Here is a 17,713-nt window from a genome sequence, read left to right as displayed (position 1 = left end):
TTGCACTGTTTTTACCAAGCAAATCCGTCAATTGATATAGGTTTTGTGCTGTGTTGTTTCTCTTGTGTACATTATGTATAACTGTATGCTGCCTTCTTGGCCAGGGCTCACTTGAAAAGACATCTCAATGTGACTTCTCTGGTTAAATAAAGGATTAAAAAAAAGGATTAATTCATTATGCAAACTGCCTCGGTAGGTTGCATCAACTTTAACTGCTAAGTTGCTGTACAAATGTCAAGAGAGTATAGCCTAGATCGTTCTAGATTCTTAACAAATATTTCTGCGCAATGGACAACACCACAGTGGCTTCTAACCTACAGTGCCACATGCTGAGAGCAGAGATAAGGGGTACGTTGCTGCAGGAGGTGGGGTTCCTCTTGCAGCATCTCATTAGAGCCCTACAACCCTCCCTGACACACTAGACATCCGCGCCTCACAAAGAACAGCGGCAGTAACTATCCATCTGCTCTCTCAGTGCAGTAGTTGGCAGCAGTATTTCCCATTCACTGCTCAAGACGCACTGCAGGATTTCTAACACAACCGCCCGGGAGAGAGCTGTCCTGACCAAGGGGTGAGAGATCCTTTCCATATCTAATATTCGTGTGATTATTGTTTACATTTGAAAATGTTATTTCCTCAAAAAGTGAACTTTTTGCCGTATTGTTTACAGTAGGCATACTGGTAATAGGCTACCCTATATGCCACTCAACGTAAAATATTTGGGTAATATTACAATCTATAAAAACATCCCTATGCTACATAAAGAAATAACAAGTTCCGTGTTCGCGTATGGATACAAACATGTATATACCACGTACACTAAGTTAATTGACAATTAAACTAATAATTTTCGGTAATTTTCCGCGATTATATATAAGAACATCGGTATCTGACCTCTTCATGTACATGTTCAGCCTGTAGTTCGTGCCTAATGTTAGAAATCCCCCTGGCAGTTCCAAACCCCTCTCCTACTAACATCCGCCAGCGCCCAACAGTAGTGCTTGACCAGTCATCACCTGGTGCTGTCCACTGCATCTAAAAGGTGCCGAAGGTGCAAATAGGTTACAAGCGAGTGTCATGCCAATAAGACATACATGAATTGTGGCAGAGGTTGTTCAGAACTGTTTCTGAATGGAACTCAGTATTCATTACTTGTACTGTACATTGATAGATTACTTTCTTACAGTTTTTTCTGATTGCTTAGGCACTATCTTTGAAACGATAGGCTATTTTTTGCAAAACTCTACACACTAACCACAAAACCTTACACTAAACCAGTAAAACATTATACATCTCTTGCAAAAGCAAACAATTCTTGCAAAACTCTTCAAACTCTTTTAAAAAATGTGTTTTTGCATCAATACAGTACACACAAACCATCATTTGAATAAGCACACGAAGCATCAACTATGCGCTGATAGTACAAATGAAAAACACTTATGGGGCGTTCAGTGGCGTAGCACACTAAGGCGCATACCATATCATCGCAAGGTCCCTGGTTTGATTCCGGCCATCGACATATCCTGCATGTCATCCCTTCCTGTCAATCTCTACTATCTCTATCCCACTAAAGCAGAAATGCCCTAAAAAAGATATATTAAAAACACTTATGGCTTTTGCTTTTTCTGTGTGCAGGGCATAGCAGTTTGCAATAAAGTTTTGTCATACATGTAGTAAACGCACATACACACAGGTATCCAAATGTGTAAAGTATGGAGGTGTATTTCGAACATAACACACTATCAATACAAATAAGGGGATCTTTTTTCCTCAAAATGTTCTAACACTCCTCAAACAACAAAAGTGCAGTAGAAGAAAACAAAAACATTTGTGCTAGAAAAAAAAGAACAGAAAAAAATTAGGCTAAATCTTGCGTTCTTTGTGTGTCTGGCCATAAGACTTCATCCACATCACATGCGATGTTGTCTTGAGCTAGGCAGCGTGGAAAGTATCACCTGGAGTGCTGTATCCAGGCCTGGCATGACCCCTGATCAATGACTCCACAAGCCTCTTCCATTGCCTGAAGAAGGGCTATGTGTTGGTGGGGCTGGTTGGTCATACACCTTCCAACACCATGCAGAGAAGAATTCTTCAGGATTCAAGAACGGAGAGTATGGGGGGAGTGTGATGAAAAGTGGGTGACCTGTGAACCAATTGCGGACGAAAGCAGCCCGGTGGAAACTAACATTGTCCCAGATTATAACGTACCTGGGCTGCTCTGGCCCCTGGTCATTAGGATTTAGTCTGTTGTGGAGGGTGTCCAGAAATGTGCTAATGTGTGCAGTGTTGTATGGGCCTAGGATTGCATGATGGTGAAGGACGCCATTTTAACTAATAGCCGCACACATTGTTATGTTGCCACCACGTTGTCCCGAGACGTTGATGATGGCACGGTGTCCGATGATATTTCTGCCGCGGCCCCTTGTTTTTGCAAGGTTGAAACCTGCCTCGTCCACATATATTACCTCATGATGCACTGCATCTGCTTCGAGCTCCATGACTCTCTGAACGAGATAAGACAAAACAATGTAGCACAGTACGAAAAGACAGGGATCAGTCAATATGATGTAGCCCCATACACTTCCAGATCCAGTACCAATGATAGGCTAGTATAGCTGACCTGCACATATTCATATCTCAGTTGTTTTACACCGTCTGAGTTTCCTTCGAAAGGGAGTCAGTACAGCTGCTTCATCCTAATTCTATTGCGCTTCAGTAGACGAGACAATGCAGACAGACTCGCTCGGTTGACTTTTTGGAATATGGTGTTATCTGCCATTATGTGGTCCTGCAGTTCTCTGAGTCTGATGCAGTTATTTGCAATGACCATATTTACAATGTGGGTCTCCTGCTCTGGTAGTTCTGTAAAAAAATGTTTTAATGGTTTTAGTGATGGATCCTTCTCATTATGAAAGTACAGTACATATTACTGTACCAGTAAGACTGCAGCACTTACAGTTACTTACCGGTTCTCATTTCGAAATATCCGGATGATGATACCTGCAACAGTATAGTGGCTCAGATTTGGTCAACCACAGTCGCTCTGATTTCATCAGTTAGTGTGTTCCTGACTCCCCTTCCTCTTCCTCTTCCCCGTCCTCTCCTTCTCCTCCATCCTACTTCACCACTTCCTTCTCACCCTCCTCCTCATCCTCCTCCTCCTCCTCCTCTTACTTCTTCACCTCCTCGTCCTCCTCCTTGTTCTCCTCTAGTTCTCACCCCTCTTACTCTCTGTCCAATATTGGCCACCATTGTTGTCCAAACCAAATGTTTACCTGTGGCTTATTTATAGTGTTCAAGCTCTGATTTGTAAGTGAACTCATTATCTAAACGTGTTTTCACATGTGTCAATGTGGAAAGGCAATTGGCAAAATAGTGTAGCAATGTAGAGACAAATGTTTACAGCTTTGCTAGAAGTGTGTTATTAAATTGCAAACTGAGTGTAAAGCAGAGAACGTGCATTCAGTTTGGCACACTTGGTAAATGCGTTGGCTCCAAGTGTTAATGGTTTCAGAGATAGTGCTTCAAGAATCACTGTTAGTGTTTAAGCATTCAGAAAAAACTGTAAGAGTTACATTCAAGGTCATGGGAAATCATGTGGTGCCCTATAATTAGCTCAATTGTCTAACTTTTGAATGATCTAAGTTATACAGTACACTGCAAGGATATGCCCTTGGAACACAGCAATACTGTATGAAAAGGCAGCATAATCTGAATCAAATCAAATATGTGGATTACCAATGCTGTGTTCATTTCAATGTTTATAACAACATTTAAGATCAATTCTAATTTCATACAGAGATACAAAGTATTTTCAGGTTCAGAACCTTCGTAGTGTTCATGCATATTGGACTAGGCAATGCTATGAGCTACTCCTGTTGGTTTCTGTGACCAGGACCTGTGAGGACAATCTCTCTGTGATTGACCTGTCAAAACGCATTGTTGAGAGAGCTGGCAGGGCTGATAACAATGGGACACCATATGGTGGCCAAGGTTGTTGGAATATGATAATTAGAACATACAATCATTCACAAAAAGAGGAGCATAATGTCAAAGCTGTGCATTTGTGTTTCTGAATTGACCACTCCAAATGGCATTTCAATTACATGTCATATGAAATGTGCATTAAAGTTCAACTATGCAGTAAGCCATGTACAACTTGCAATGATTGAGGAGTCTATTGATTTATTAACCAAATGAGTAGAACTCTTTCTTTCCATTCAGATACACTTTAAGGTGCACCAAGCTTTTCATTCCTCAGTTAACGCAAAGTGCTTGTTAATGAAAGAATCCAACAAGCTCCCTCCAGAGTCATTGTGGAAATGCTTTTACAGCCAAAATGAGTCTTATGTAATACATGGTAAAATAAAGAGAGTGTCTGAAGGTGTTCGAAGAAACACAAAGGGCCAAATTTGACATGAAAGCCCATTTGAGATCATATGTCATCTATAAACACTCTTCATACTTCTGTCTTCTGGCAGCGGTCTTCTCTGGGGTTTGTGAATTTGTCCTTTATTGGTAGTGCTAAGAATAGAGATTCCTTGGTATGGTCATCTTCATGGTGCTGAGACAAAGAGCCTCAGTTTCCCTGTGATGTAGCGTCATGCTGTTAGATTTCAGAGGTCATCCAAAGTCTCTGTTTTCTCTTTAAAATTGTTAATTGTGGGAAGGATGTTGAACCTCTTCCCAAACCAATCAGTACTGCTACTTAGAGGTCATTGACAAGAGGTGGGGCCATTCTTTGTTATTGTGTGACCTGCCAGACCTACATTGTGTTTCCTTGACATAGGTATAATTATATAGCTCTAATGAGATTGGTGAACCGGTCGCTGAAATCATCTACATTTTCGTTTCCATAGTTTCCATAGAACTTAAATGTTACCCCCATCCTGTTTTTCAAGACCTCATTGGGGAATGTTCAGTATGTTCTCAGACAAATTTTATTTGTTTGTTAATGTGGTGCTCACACATAATCTAATCTTGTTCCCAGACACTTCTGCCCACTATGCTCGGAAGGTCTGGTGGATCAATGCGTCAAACTTGGCCTTGGTAAACCAAACACAAAGATCGGGAAAAACTCCCATAGCCATTGGCTTTACTTTGCGTCAATCACCTCCCACAGCACTTCCCCCAGTACTTGCCACCACACGTTTCTCATTCGGAGCCACGCCTCCCAGTCGTGTGATTTGCTATAATAAAATAATGACAAACACTTTACTTAGTATGTTCACTCCTACAATGGCCAGGACAGCTGGGTGGAGCTCTCTCAGCATTAGTAATAGGACACCCATACTTGTTCATACGTGTGACTTTGTGTAACCTTGTCCCCAGGCTATTGTGCCCAGCACATATATGCCTGTAATGATAATGTGTCAAACCTGCCTATTGTAGACATTATTATTATTATGCTGGGCACAATAGCCTGGGGACGAGGTTACACAAAGTCACAAGTATGAACGAGTATGGGTGTCCTATTACTAATGTTGAGAGAGTTCCCCCTAGCTGTGATAGTGTATGGTCTTGAACAAACATTCCCAAAGACAATCCTAAAAATAACCTTGTTTTCCCTCATAATATGATGTTCCGTAAATCACTCAGATCTCATTACCTGATCCTTATTGTATATTCTAGGGGAATTTGATATGGGCTGTATACAGTGCTGCTTGAAAGTTTGTGACCCCTAAAGGGATGGTCATTATTTTTGTATAAAATATAAAAATTAACTTATAAAATCTTTATCTATACCCCAATTTGTAATAAAGACATTCCAAATAAAGGACACAAACAAAAAAATATGATACATTTTCATTGTTTATTTCACGGAAGTGGTTTATATAACAAAAACTCTGATTTCATGTGTGCAAAAATATGTGAACCTCCTCAGTCAATAGTTTGTGGCACCTCCATTAGCAGCGATAACTTAAACATCTCGTATAGCCACTAATCAGTCTCTGACATTTGGTTTGTGGGATTTCTGCCCACTCCTCTTTACAGAACTCAGCCAATTGAGTAAGGTTTGAGTGTCTGGCATGAACTGCCCGCTTCAGGTCCTGTCACAGCATCTCGATTGGATTTAGGTCAGAACTTTGACTTTGCCAATCCAAAACACAAATTTTCTTTCTCCTAAGCCATTCTTTGGTAGATTTGCTTTGGGTCGTTGTCTTGTTGGAAGACCCATTTTCAGCCCAGCTTTAGCTCCTTGATTGATGGCTTGATGTTCTGTTCAAGAATCTCCTGGTATACCTCAGAATTCATGGTTCCCTTAATGATGTGGTGTCGTCCAGGTCCAGAGGAGGCAGCCCTAGATCTTGACATTCCCACCACCATGCTTGACTGTTGGGATAAGGTTCTTTTGGTGGTAGGCAGTGTTGGGTTTTCGCCAAACATAGTGGTTTTGATTGTGACCAAAAAGGTCCATTTTGGAGTCATCTGTCCAGAGAAAGGACTTCCAGAAACCTTCGGGCTTGTCCAGGTGGTCTCTGGCAAAGTTAAGATGGGTAGTTTGGTTCTTTTTTGACAGCAGAGGCTTCTTCCTAGCAACCCTCCCATGAATGCCATTTTGATTCAGTGTTCTTGTTATTGTTGAAGCATGCAAAGTTACCTGAGATGCAGCAAGGGAGGTCTGCAAATCTCTAGATTTTATGTTTGGGATGGCTTTTGCCTGATTTATAATTTTTCTTGTGGCTCTTGGGGATATTTTGGAAGGGCGTCCACTTCTAGGCCAAGTTGCTGTCATGTTAAATGCTCTCCATTTGTAAATGATTTGCCTCACAGTGAACTGATGCAGCTCAGATGTTGTTGAGATGATTTTATAGCCTTCTCCAGACTGATGTGCTCTCACTACCCTCTTCCTGATGTCTTCTGAGATCTCCTTTCCTCTCGGCATGGTGTGTTTTGCATTCACCTGTATGGGTAACACAAAACTGACCAGGTTTCTTATCTCTATTTATCAGAGTCCCACTCAAACTCTTTCCTAAAGATCTCTCTTTTGATCATTTTTGTTCATTTGGTACCCAATTATTTACCCACCTGATTCTACTTACCTGATTGATTTAACCAATGCAACTTGGGGATTACTTATTTTTGCACCTGAACTAATTTGCATGATTTCCTCTAAACCAACATATGGAATTGGTAAATATAAACCTGTTATATCAGATAAAAAAGACTGGTTCTGATTAAATAAAGATTTCATGGTAAAAACTAAAGAAATCTATAATTGCACAAGGGGTTCACATACTTTCATGCGGTACTGTATGTAAGGTGAAATAAACCATGCAAAGGCCTAGGGGGAATTAAGATAACTAAAATAAATGTTCTATTGCACTTTTTTGCGTTCTATGGAAAGTCGACATTCCTGGACTAATACAAAAAGAGGTTTACCTGTCTGTCATGCTATGATTGACATTCCTTTTTTTCTTTTTTTCTTTTTTTTTTTAAATCTCATGCTTTGCTAAATCCAAATAACTCTACTATCCACTGGGGGATGACGTTGAGAGTGAACAACTGTTTAAATTAACACTAAACCAATTCAATTTAAATTTGGTCAATTTACACAGACCAAATTTAATCAAAAGGTGATAGATAACACTCCAAATATGCCAAGAATGTGTAAATGGACCCACAGGGCACTACTGGAAAGTTCTAGTTCTCAAGCAAAGTGAAACAACCTGATTAATAAACGCCAGAGATATTATAAATTGAATTATTCAGAATTACATCTACACACTATCTTTGTTTGAATTTAATTATTATTATCAATAATTGCTCTGTATTTATGTTATTCATATAGCCTCTTGATATGCTTTGTTTTCCCCCTATCTTTTCTTTTCGTCAAAGGGCCCCTTTAGAATGCGCCCCCAAGTAGACCTGTGAGCCTCCCACCCTGAACACTTGAATGAAGCCGTTGACAGTCCCAGGCAGGATGAATGTATCTGAGGGGCCCTACCAGCTGGGGGGGCAGTTCAGCAACTCCACCCTGGAGTACCAGAACCAGAACTTAACCCAGGACCAAGAGAAGAATAAGCCCACCGCTGCATGTGAGCAGGTCCACATTGCCACCGAGGTCTTCCTCATTCTGGGCATCATCAGCCTGCTGGAGAACATCATGGTCATCACCGCCATCGTCAAGAACAAGAACCTCCACTCGCCCATGTACTTCTTTGTGTGCAGCCTGGCTGTGGCGGACATGCTAGTGAGTGTCTCCAACGCCTGGGAGACCATCGTCATCTACCTCCTCAACAACAGACAGCTCATCGTGGAAGACCACTTCATCCGCCAGATGGACAATGTCTTTGACTCCATGATCTGCATCTCCGTGGTGGCGTCGATGTGCAGCCTGCTGGCCATCGCTGTGGACCGCTACGTCACCATCTTCTACGCCCTGCGCTACCACAACATCATGACCGTCAGACGTGCCGGCTGCATCATCGGAGGCATCTGGACCTTCTGCACGGGCTGCGGCATCGTCTTCATCATTTACTCAGACACCACGCCCGTCATCATCTGTCTGGTCTCCATGTTCTTCGCCATGCTAGTCCTCATGGCTTCCTTATACAGTCACATGTTCATGCTGGCGCGTTCCCACGTCAAGCGCATCGCAGCTCTGTCTGGTTACAACTCTATTCACCAGCGCGCCAGCATGAAGGGCGCCATCACCCTCACCATCCTCTTAGGCATCTTCATCGTCTGCTGGGCGCCATTCTTCCTCCACCTCATCCTCATGATCTCCTGTCCCAGGAATCTGTACTGCGTGTGCTTCATGTCCCACTTCAACATGTACCTCACCCTCATTATGTGTAACTCTGTCATCGACCCGCTCATCTACGCCTTCAGGAGCCAGGAGATGAGGAAAACATTCAAAGAGATCATATGCTGCTACAGCCTGAGGAATATCTGTGGTACAGTCGACTGTACTTCAAGCAAGTATTAAACACGTGCAGATGTCTATGGTTGTTGTTGACAAAATGTGACATACCACAATATATTGTAAGTATAGAAATGAATGTAAAATTCCATCAATGTATTCTCATTGTTACTATATAATGGTGCCTACCTCGTTCATTCACTGGTTTCTATTGCATACTGCAATCTTCTGTTGAAATGGTTGAGACTTTCATTGTAAATGTAACTACAATGAACACTGCTATGGTGAACATACAGTATACAGTATTATATAGAATTGAACATAACATTATTCCAGAGCTCATAGAGAAAATCAAATGTTTCCGTTGATTGTATATGTAAGTTATTATATCAAATGTGGTAAGATGAGTTGACATGCATACAGTATGGATATTCTCCATAACCACAAATGACGCACTTTCTATTATAATTTCAAAGCAAAGGTTTTACTAACTTTCATTTGAATGCTCTGTGCACTCTTGAATCCACAGTAGCATGTCATCAAATTCTAGGAACTAATTATGCCAGCATATCATCCTTTGTTTCTTGATTTCCTTTGTTCGGTTTCATCAGCAATGATTGTGTAACTAGAACTGTCAAATATGTAAAATACAGTCAGTGATACCATATCCCATGGTTGAGCTTTTATTTGTTTGTTTAAATAAGTCAGATCTACAGAGACAACAGTGAAGGAAAAGACAGTGTGTTGTTCACCTTTGTGAAGCTCAGTTTATTTAAAAAAACAAATAATATAATAATATTCTCAGTGCATTAATGTTACGTCCATCCAATAGATGAGATCTTTTCCCATACAAATGAATGCCATATACTGTATGTGCTGTACATTATGCAGTAATGGAATATTGAACACTTAATCAGAGAGTATTCAACATTTACCTCATGAAAAAACGATTTAAAAATATAGCTTTGACAGATAAAGCTTTGATATATATATATATATATACAAAATGGTTGAAAGTCTCAACCATTTCAATATATATATATATATATATATATCCATGCCCTCAGTGCAGATACAGACCATGCAAGTTGTAGTTATATTGGAAGACATTCTGTGAGTGTTTACTAGCATGATTGACGCTAGTTTTTAACTATGAATTACTGTACACTGTTTTGTAATGATGTTCTCTCCACATGTATTGATCATTAAAATTCCTCATTGTCTGGGCTATTTTTTATATTTTAATATAACAGTATCTGTACTAGAGACGTCACCATATATACAGTATATAAATTGCAATTTTATATGAGTAAGTTGTGTAAGTTGTTGTGTAAGTTGTTGTGTTCTATCTGAGAAGGTCAACATGTTTTGTTTGAAACCTCTGGGATTTGATTGTGATTGCAGTGAGTGCTGCCATGCAGGCTTTGAAAAGATTGACACTGCAGCACAGGCAACTGGTTCATTTTAAATGAAACATTATCAGCTTATCTGATGTGCATGATAGATTGATGAGTGCATAGATAGAAAGACAGTCTTGACATTCATTCAAGCCTACACACTCTTGAATCCGAACAAAAGAGCATTTTTCTAAAAGTGTGTCTGAGTTCAACGCTGCGGAAAGCGTAGATGGCGGGGTCGACAACCGCATGACTCATGAGCAGGATGACGTGGAGCTGGAACAGGGAGATGTAACACTGGCAGTACGGGTTCAGGGGACACACCATTATAATGACCAGGTGGAGGAAGAATGGGGCCCAGCACGCCACAAAGACCCCAAAAAGAATGGTGAGGGTCAGGGCCCCCCTCAGGCTGTTTCTCTGGTGCCTAGAGCTGCCTGGTAATGACGCGATCTTCCTGGCGTGGAGGCGAGCCAGCAGAAACATGTGCACGTAGAGAAACACAATGATGACCAGTGACACCAGGAACAGCACAATGAAACAGATCATGATGATGGTTGTGTCGAAGAACCCGATCATCAGCGCGCCGCTGACACCACAGAGTGTCCAGATGCCTGCCAAAATGGCCGCTACCCGCCTCATGGTCATGATGTTGTGGTACCTCAGGGCGTGGAAGATGGTGATGTAACGGTCGACGGCGACGGCCAGGAAGCTGAAGAAGGAGCCGATGAAGGACATGCAGAGCAGGGTGTCCATGACGTCGTCCAACTTGAGTATGGAGTCTTCGCGGGAGTCCAGGTGGCCCACATCTGCGAACACCAGCATGATGTTCTCCCAGGTTTTGGAGATGCTGGACAGGGTGTTGAAGGCCGCCAGGCTGCAGATGAAGCAATACATGGGGGAGTGAAGGTTCTTGTTGCGGATCACTGCCAAAACCACCAGCAGGTTTTCAATCAGGCTCACCATGGCGATGGCGAAGAAGATCTCATTGGGGATCATCACTGGCTTACAGTCTGACTCGTTCATAGGGGGCACAGTCCCATTGTTCATAATGCAAATGTCCAACGCACACAGCTCGTAGGTCTGTGATTCAGACTGTTGACTAGATGTCGGTTGAGCTATGTACTGTTACTGCACTCCTTTTGGGCCTCCTTGGCCTGATGATAAATCTATGTCAGATCACCTAGGGAGGAGAAGCCTCTGGACACCCACCTGTGGGAAGATAACAAACAAGTTAGCATCTGATCTTGATGTTCACATATTGATATTTCAGTTATCTATGAGAATTTCCACAAGAAGAAATCTCATCCAGAGAATATTCCTTCACTTTGAAAACACATAAATATAACACCATTATGGTGGAAGAAAGGTCCTACAAACAAAAGGGAAGAACAAAAAAAAAACTAAGGGTTCTATCAATCAGGTTTGGTTTGGGGCACTTCTCCACATGGATCTTGTTAAACAGGAAGAATGTTTTATTTATTTATTTATTTTACTTATCCTGGAAACTTGGTGACTTGGATTGATTAAACTAGATATATGCGATGAATCATAGTATGTAACCTTCTTTATAAACAACAAAAAAGAAGATGTTATGGCAGCATGTCATCACAACTTTGCTGAATGGAAAACTTTATCTTACAATTATGGTAACTCAAGAGGAGTTACTGTCGGTGAACTCTCTAATGATATATTTTAAGTTTCGGTCTAAAAATGAATCAGTGCATTGTATTTGTGACTTTCACAAGTTCAAAATCCTACCATGAATCACTTCATAATGCTCAATCTGTTCACCCACACACCTGAAGTTTTTTGATTTGCTTGACATTCTATTCAAGCCATATAATTACACTAGTCCCATTGAGTTTGACATATACAAGTATGCCTTCTAATGTACTACTAATGATATGCTGTGCATAAATCTGGAGATTTCTCAATCTGAAAAGGTCAAAATATATTAATTGCTTAAAATAACCATGATTATATAGACATTATATTCAGTTGATAAACTGAAAGGTAGATCTTTTAATGACGCTTGCCAATCCCTGTCATGACGTTCCATTATGCCGGGTTGGATTTATCTTGTAACTGGGCATGTAATTACAATTTAATGAGCAGCACTAAATGTGTTATGCAAATCATGCCTTTTGAATAAGACATTATACTGACAGCGTAGCAGCATGTTGCACCGTTGATTTCAACAATGTTACCTCTACAGAGAGAGAGCGAGAGAGAGAGAGAGAGAGAGAGTGTGTGTGTGTGTGTGTCTGTGTGTGTCTGTGTGTGTCTGTGTGTGTGATAATTACTTAATGCATCTCTGCAAGCTGGTTGCCAATAGTGACATTTCCTATCAATTAAGATGAACAAAGCTTTAACACCAAGCCCCTATAGTGATATTTGCCAAGACAGACATGCCTTACCTGATGTGAAAGATATTACCTCTACAGAGAGAGAGAGAGAGAGAGAGAGTGTGTGTGTGTGTGTGTGTGTGTGTGTGTGTGTGTGTGTGTGTGTGTGTCTGTGTCTGTGTCTGTGTCTGTGTCTGTGTGTCTGTGTGTGTGATAATACTTAATGCAGCTCTGCAAGCTGGTTGCCAATAGTGACATGTCCTATCAATTAAGATGAACAAAGCTTTAACGTCAAGCCCCTACAGTGATATTTGCCAAGACAGAGTAATGTTCATACAGTATGTTAACCTTTAAAATATTGTGTTTTGGGTTTCTCACAGCAACCCTTAGAGGGTCCATTATTAGTAATGGCTTTATTATTAGTAATGGCTTTGTGGTTGCCAGGAGAGAACATCTTGTCTTGTTACTGCTCTCTTTTTGCAAAGACTTTTCATATCATTTGATTCAGCTCCATTTAAGACACAAACTGTGCAGACCAACATGCGTTACCTAATGTGAAAGATATTACCTCTAAAGAGAGAGAGAGCGAGAGAGAAAGAGAAACTGTGTGTGTGTGTGTGTGTGTGTGTGTGTGTGTCTGTGTGTGTGTGTGTGTGTGTGTGTGTGTGTGTGTGTGTGTGTAGGTGTGTGTGTGTGCAATGATTTTACGCAACTCTGCAAGCTAGTTGCCAATAGTGACATTTCCTCTCAGTTTAGATGAACCAAGCTTTTATGTCAAGCTGTATGTTAAACTCCCTCTCATATTTTCCTGGCACACCACTGATTTAAGTAACAGCTGTGGAGAGATCATCTATCAAAGATTTTAGATTTTGTCAATATTCAAGCCTTTCCTATCTCTATACTGTATGTGAGAATGGGAAGCATATTGGCACCGTTCTCTCAACCAGCAGAAATATCTATACTGATTTGAGATAGAAAAGGCCAGGTAGGAGTAAGTGAATACTAAATCAAATTGTTATTATGCAAAATAATGGGCAAACTTAGATTTCTACATTTACATTTTGACATTTAGCAGACGCTTTTAACCAAAGCGACTTACAACATTAAAACATTACAACACGTACAAGCACAAACAAGTACATTTGTCTAAAGTAAGTGAATCATCTATACATCAGTCATCATAAGAAAAAAATCCATGCTAGGACCAGGGGCCATTGGCCGTCACAATGCTAGAAAAAGGAAGGATTATTATTTTATTTTTTATTTATTATATTATTTTTTACAGTAGAGGAACTGTACAGTTGGGTAGTGGGGGATGAAGAGGTCTTTAGGAGGGACAGTCAAGATCAGTCAAGACAGTCAGATAGAACACCATCACACCACTCCCTGGACTATTTGTGGCTAATCTGGCTAGGATGCAAATTATACAAAACACTGCCAAACAAAGGCAATCAAATACACACACACACACACACACACACACACACACACACACACACACACACACACACACACACACACACACACACACACACACACACACACACACCCCAGTCCCACTTTAATATCCTGAAATTATTTATCTGAGAGTTATTCAACAACATCAGCACAGCCAAAATGATCAGCGATCATAAAAACCTCCCCCACTCAACATCCCATGGTAGTAGGGGGTGAACTTAGGCAAGCTAAGAATGAAAGACAATTGAAAGAAATTTACTAGAGCATGATCAACCATCAGAGGTTTTCTAAAACCTGCTGTCGTAAAACCTGCCAATGTCAAAACACTTCCGCAACTTCTTCAGTTCCAACAAGGCTGGATCAAAGCGAATGACATGCACATGTTTGGCACTATTAGAAAATGTATCTTATGTAGCAGGATTTCAGCAGCAACATGGTGCGTGACTACATGCTGGACCTTCAAAATCTGAATTGCAAACCACATCAATGGGGATAGGGAAACATACCACACCATGACCTCCTTAATAATAGCCTTATTACAACAGGATGAATACAAGTTACAACAAACAATCATATCTATGAAAATATATAATCATATTAAGAATGATCCTGGCGCGACCATTGTATCAAATTACATTGAACCTTGGCTAAGAAAATGCATACAAAGCAACGCCTACACTGCAGAAGTGGAATTCAAAATTAGTTTGCTGTCTTTCTCTCTCTCTCTCTCTCTCTCTCTCTCTCTCTCTCTCTCTCTCTCTCTCTGCCAAAGATTTTTTTTGTTTGTTTCCTACATGGTTCAGATCCATATGTGTGGTCTCATAATGACGGATGAGATGGCTACACCGCTACATTCATCTTCACAGCGCATCTAAAGACCTGTTCAAACACAAGTGGGTTTGTTTCTACAGTTAATCTGGGTTGATAATCAAAATGAGGAAAATGTCTGACTTTATATCTCTAAAAGTCTCTGCATGCTGATACAAGGGAAATGTTTTATCTGTCTCGACATTGTCTGCTTTCATAGTACATGCACAGGAGAAAAAAACAAAATCTAGATACATACGCATATCATAACTGACAGTTCATCAAAGGTTAAGCATGTCCTCTACCACTGGGAGACAAAGCTCCAGATAATACATAAATGCAACACATCTGTTGGTCCGTATAGTTTGATTGACATTGTTTCACCCAATGTATTATGACTAAGAAGCTCTTCAACCAGTAGTAGTAGAGTAGATTCAGCAGAGGCTATTTACCTTACTTACTTACCTTTGTCTCTACAGGCAGCTGAATTGACCTTCTGTGGGCATTAACCCTTGACTATTTTCCAATCATGTCCTGAACCTCTCAATAAAGGGTCATCTGTAGTGTGGAGCTACACTTTTTCTCGAGTGGCAAGGTACTGTAGGAGGATGGAAAAAGCAGAAACACTGTTATTGTACCCTTGAAATGTCTGCTTCACCAAGGCTGTGGGGGTTGTTTTCTGTCTGTTTCTTATTGGCTCTGCCCATGATGTTAGACATGGCCTTTTGTGAAGCAAAACTACATTTTGTTCAGTCTTTCAATATTCTGAGGACAAGGAGACACATTCTGTGTGACAATCTCAAACAAGCTGTTGAATGCAGCAATGTGCCGGCTTTGGCTAGTTTTTAACTACAAAAGTAGTCTGGAAGAGAATTTTCAGTTTGTCTATTGTACATGTTATACAGAATGTACATAATATCTGTCACCACAAAACAAACCACATAGGAAACATTCATGGACAGCAAAGCTCAACTTAAATTATGAAAAGTTTAATATCTTACAGCAGGAATCAGAAAATAAGTCAATAAATCATAAATCTTTCCAATAGTTGGAACATGTTGTCATGCTATGATTCCTATCTACAGTATAATTAAAATCTTCATGCAATACCGTAGTTCTTTAGAATAAGAAAAGGGATAAAATGATCAATCTCATCATTGGAGTATTGTACAATATTTAAATGAAGGGCTATGCTTTTTCCCCAATGAATGTTTTACCAGTGAGAATCACATTTGAAGAATGTCCTGAGCCCCAGAACTCAACATTTCAAGCGCTGATCATATATAATGCAAAAAAAGAAGAAGCTATATAGCTTGAACTCTAGTACTTAGTTCTTGAAAGCTGAATTGTACTAAAATGGAATATTAATTGAGTCTGTCAGTGTTTTTTTTATCTCAATTATTATAAAAATAGAAAACTGTCTTTTATCAAAAGACACTGCTATGTTTTGATGATGTCATCCGACCTCCCCAAGATGTCTTTCAACGAACTGTGATTGAGGACAATGAATCCCTGCTCAGAGAGGGGGGAATCCTGAGAAGATGAATAAGGTTGATTCACCACGGTTCTCCCTCATTACGGCCATACAGTTCCTGTCCCTGATTGTCCTCCTGAGCTTGCCCCGACACCTTCAACCACAGGAAATAACAAGCAAGTGGCCACTGGAGAGAATTACTCAAAGGGTAATAACAGATTGTCCCCAAGATCCAAGATAGGATTCGATGATGACTGTCCTTACTTTGTTGTAGGCGTTGTCAGGGCTCGGTGGCTGCGTTAATGCAGACTCCTAGAGTGCTCAGATGCTTATTTTCTCCTCAAGTACATCATGAAAAATAGATCAAAACCATAACTGACTGTAAAGGAACAGGCTGTGTTGACAGGCCTTTGAATGCACAAATAAATGATGCATAAGTGGAGTTGTGTTTGGATTCACTTCCCTCACTGACACATCAAACAAACTGTTGAATGTTACAATGTCGCAGTAGCATCATGCACATAAAGGGGATGTACTTGAGCTCTACTCAATCTATTGTTAAAGTTTACACTTTTTTGTAGGGATACTTTAAATCAATGCATTTTTAGATCTTCCATTCATATTATTCAGTTGCCCCACAGGTGATCCGTTTGACTAGATTTTCAGCAGAGGCTGATTTGCGACTCCTTCAGAAGTTCAGACTCCGCCTGGATTAAGTCATGTTATCTTGGAGTGGAGCTGATAGACAGCACAGCCCTCCTGCTGAGAGAAGAGATGAGACGTGTGAAGTGAGATCAGGCCTTAGAACTAAGACTGAGGGGAAAATTACATTTTTGGGTTACAGCTCTGATGAAGTGAAACTATTGACCTGCATTTGAATCTCTGGAGTCCAGATTAGACATCGCTCAAAATGAAAATAAATACGTAATACTGTATGTCCCACGAGACAGCCTGCAAACTACGAATTACACGACTGAATGAGCTGATTCATACAAAAAAGGTCAAACTGAGATTGTATATGCAAAAATGGTTATATCATAAAGTACATTATGGAAACAGGCACAAAGAGCTTTGACGTATAGTTCATGCATTCTTCGCTGCCAATTTTGATTCCAGAACCTTTGGACATGATATGAAAATAACACTGCAATTACGTAAATTTGCCAAACTTTCAATGGGTGGAGTGGAGGGTGTTCAAGTCTTCATGTCAAAATAAAGGAGGTGATGAAAATGTGACCTGTGAAAACAGGAAAGATCAACAAATCCATTTGCACTGTTTATGTCAGAGAGAAGACTCATCGAAACTAATAATGAAATAAATTTACATATCAAGGTGGTCACAGTTATGTAGTTGCACATTTAT

At 40.4% G+C, this 17,713-nt stretch overlaps 2 protein-coding genes across 2 annotated transcripts; one reads left to right on the top strand and one right to left on the bottom strand.

Moving 5' to 3' along the window:
• Nucleotides 1-7,924: 7,924 nt before the first annotated feature.
• Nucleotides 7,925-8,932, top strand: LOC310811312 (melanocortin receptor 5-like; the record flags this gene model as incomplete). Its single annotated transcript, XM_083679431.1, has 1 exon — nucleotides 7,925-8,932. One exon carries the CDS (start codon nucleotides 7,925-7,927, stop codon nucleotides 8,930-8,932), a length of 1,008 nt encoding a protein of 335 aa, XP_083535557.1.
• A 1,475-nt stretch (nucleotides 8,933-10,407) lies between these two features.
• On the bottom strand, nucleotides 10,408-11,313 carry mc2r (melanocortin 2 receptor; the record flags this gene model as incomplete). Its single annotated transcript, XM_083679430.1, has 1 exon — nucleotides 10,408-11,313. The coding sequence occupies one exon, from the start codon at nucleotides 11,311-11,313 to the stop codon at nucleotides 10,408-10,410; it is 906 nt and encodes a 301-aa protein (XP_083535556.1).
• Between the last annotated feature and the right edge of the window lie 6,400 nt (nucleotides 11,314-17,713).

Source organism: Argentina silus (genome assembly GCF_951799395.1).
Source record: "Argentina silus genome assembly, chromosome: 10".
Lineage (NCBI taxonomy): Eukaryota > Metazoa > Chordata > Actinopteri > Argentiniformes > Argentinidae > Argentina > Argentina silus.
The sequence above is the reverse complement of the archived record's forward strand: the minus strand, read 5'-3'. Positions and strand labels throughout refer to the sequence as shown.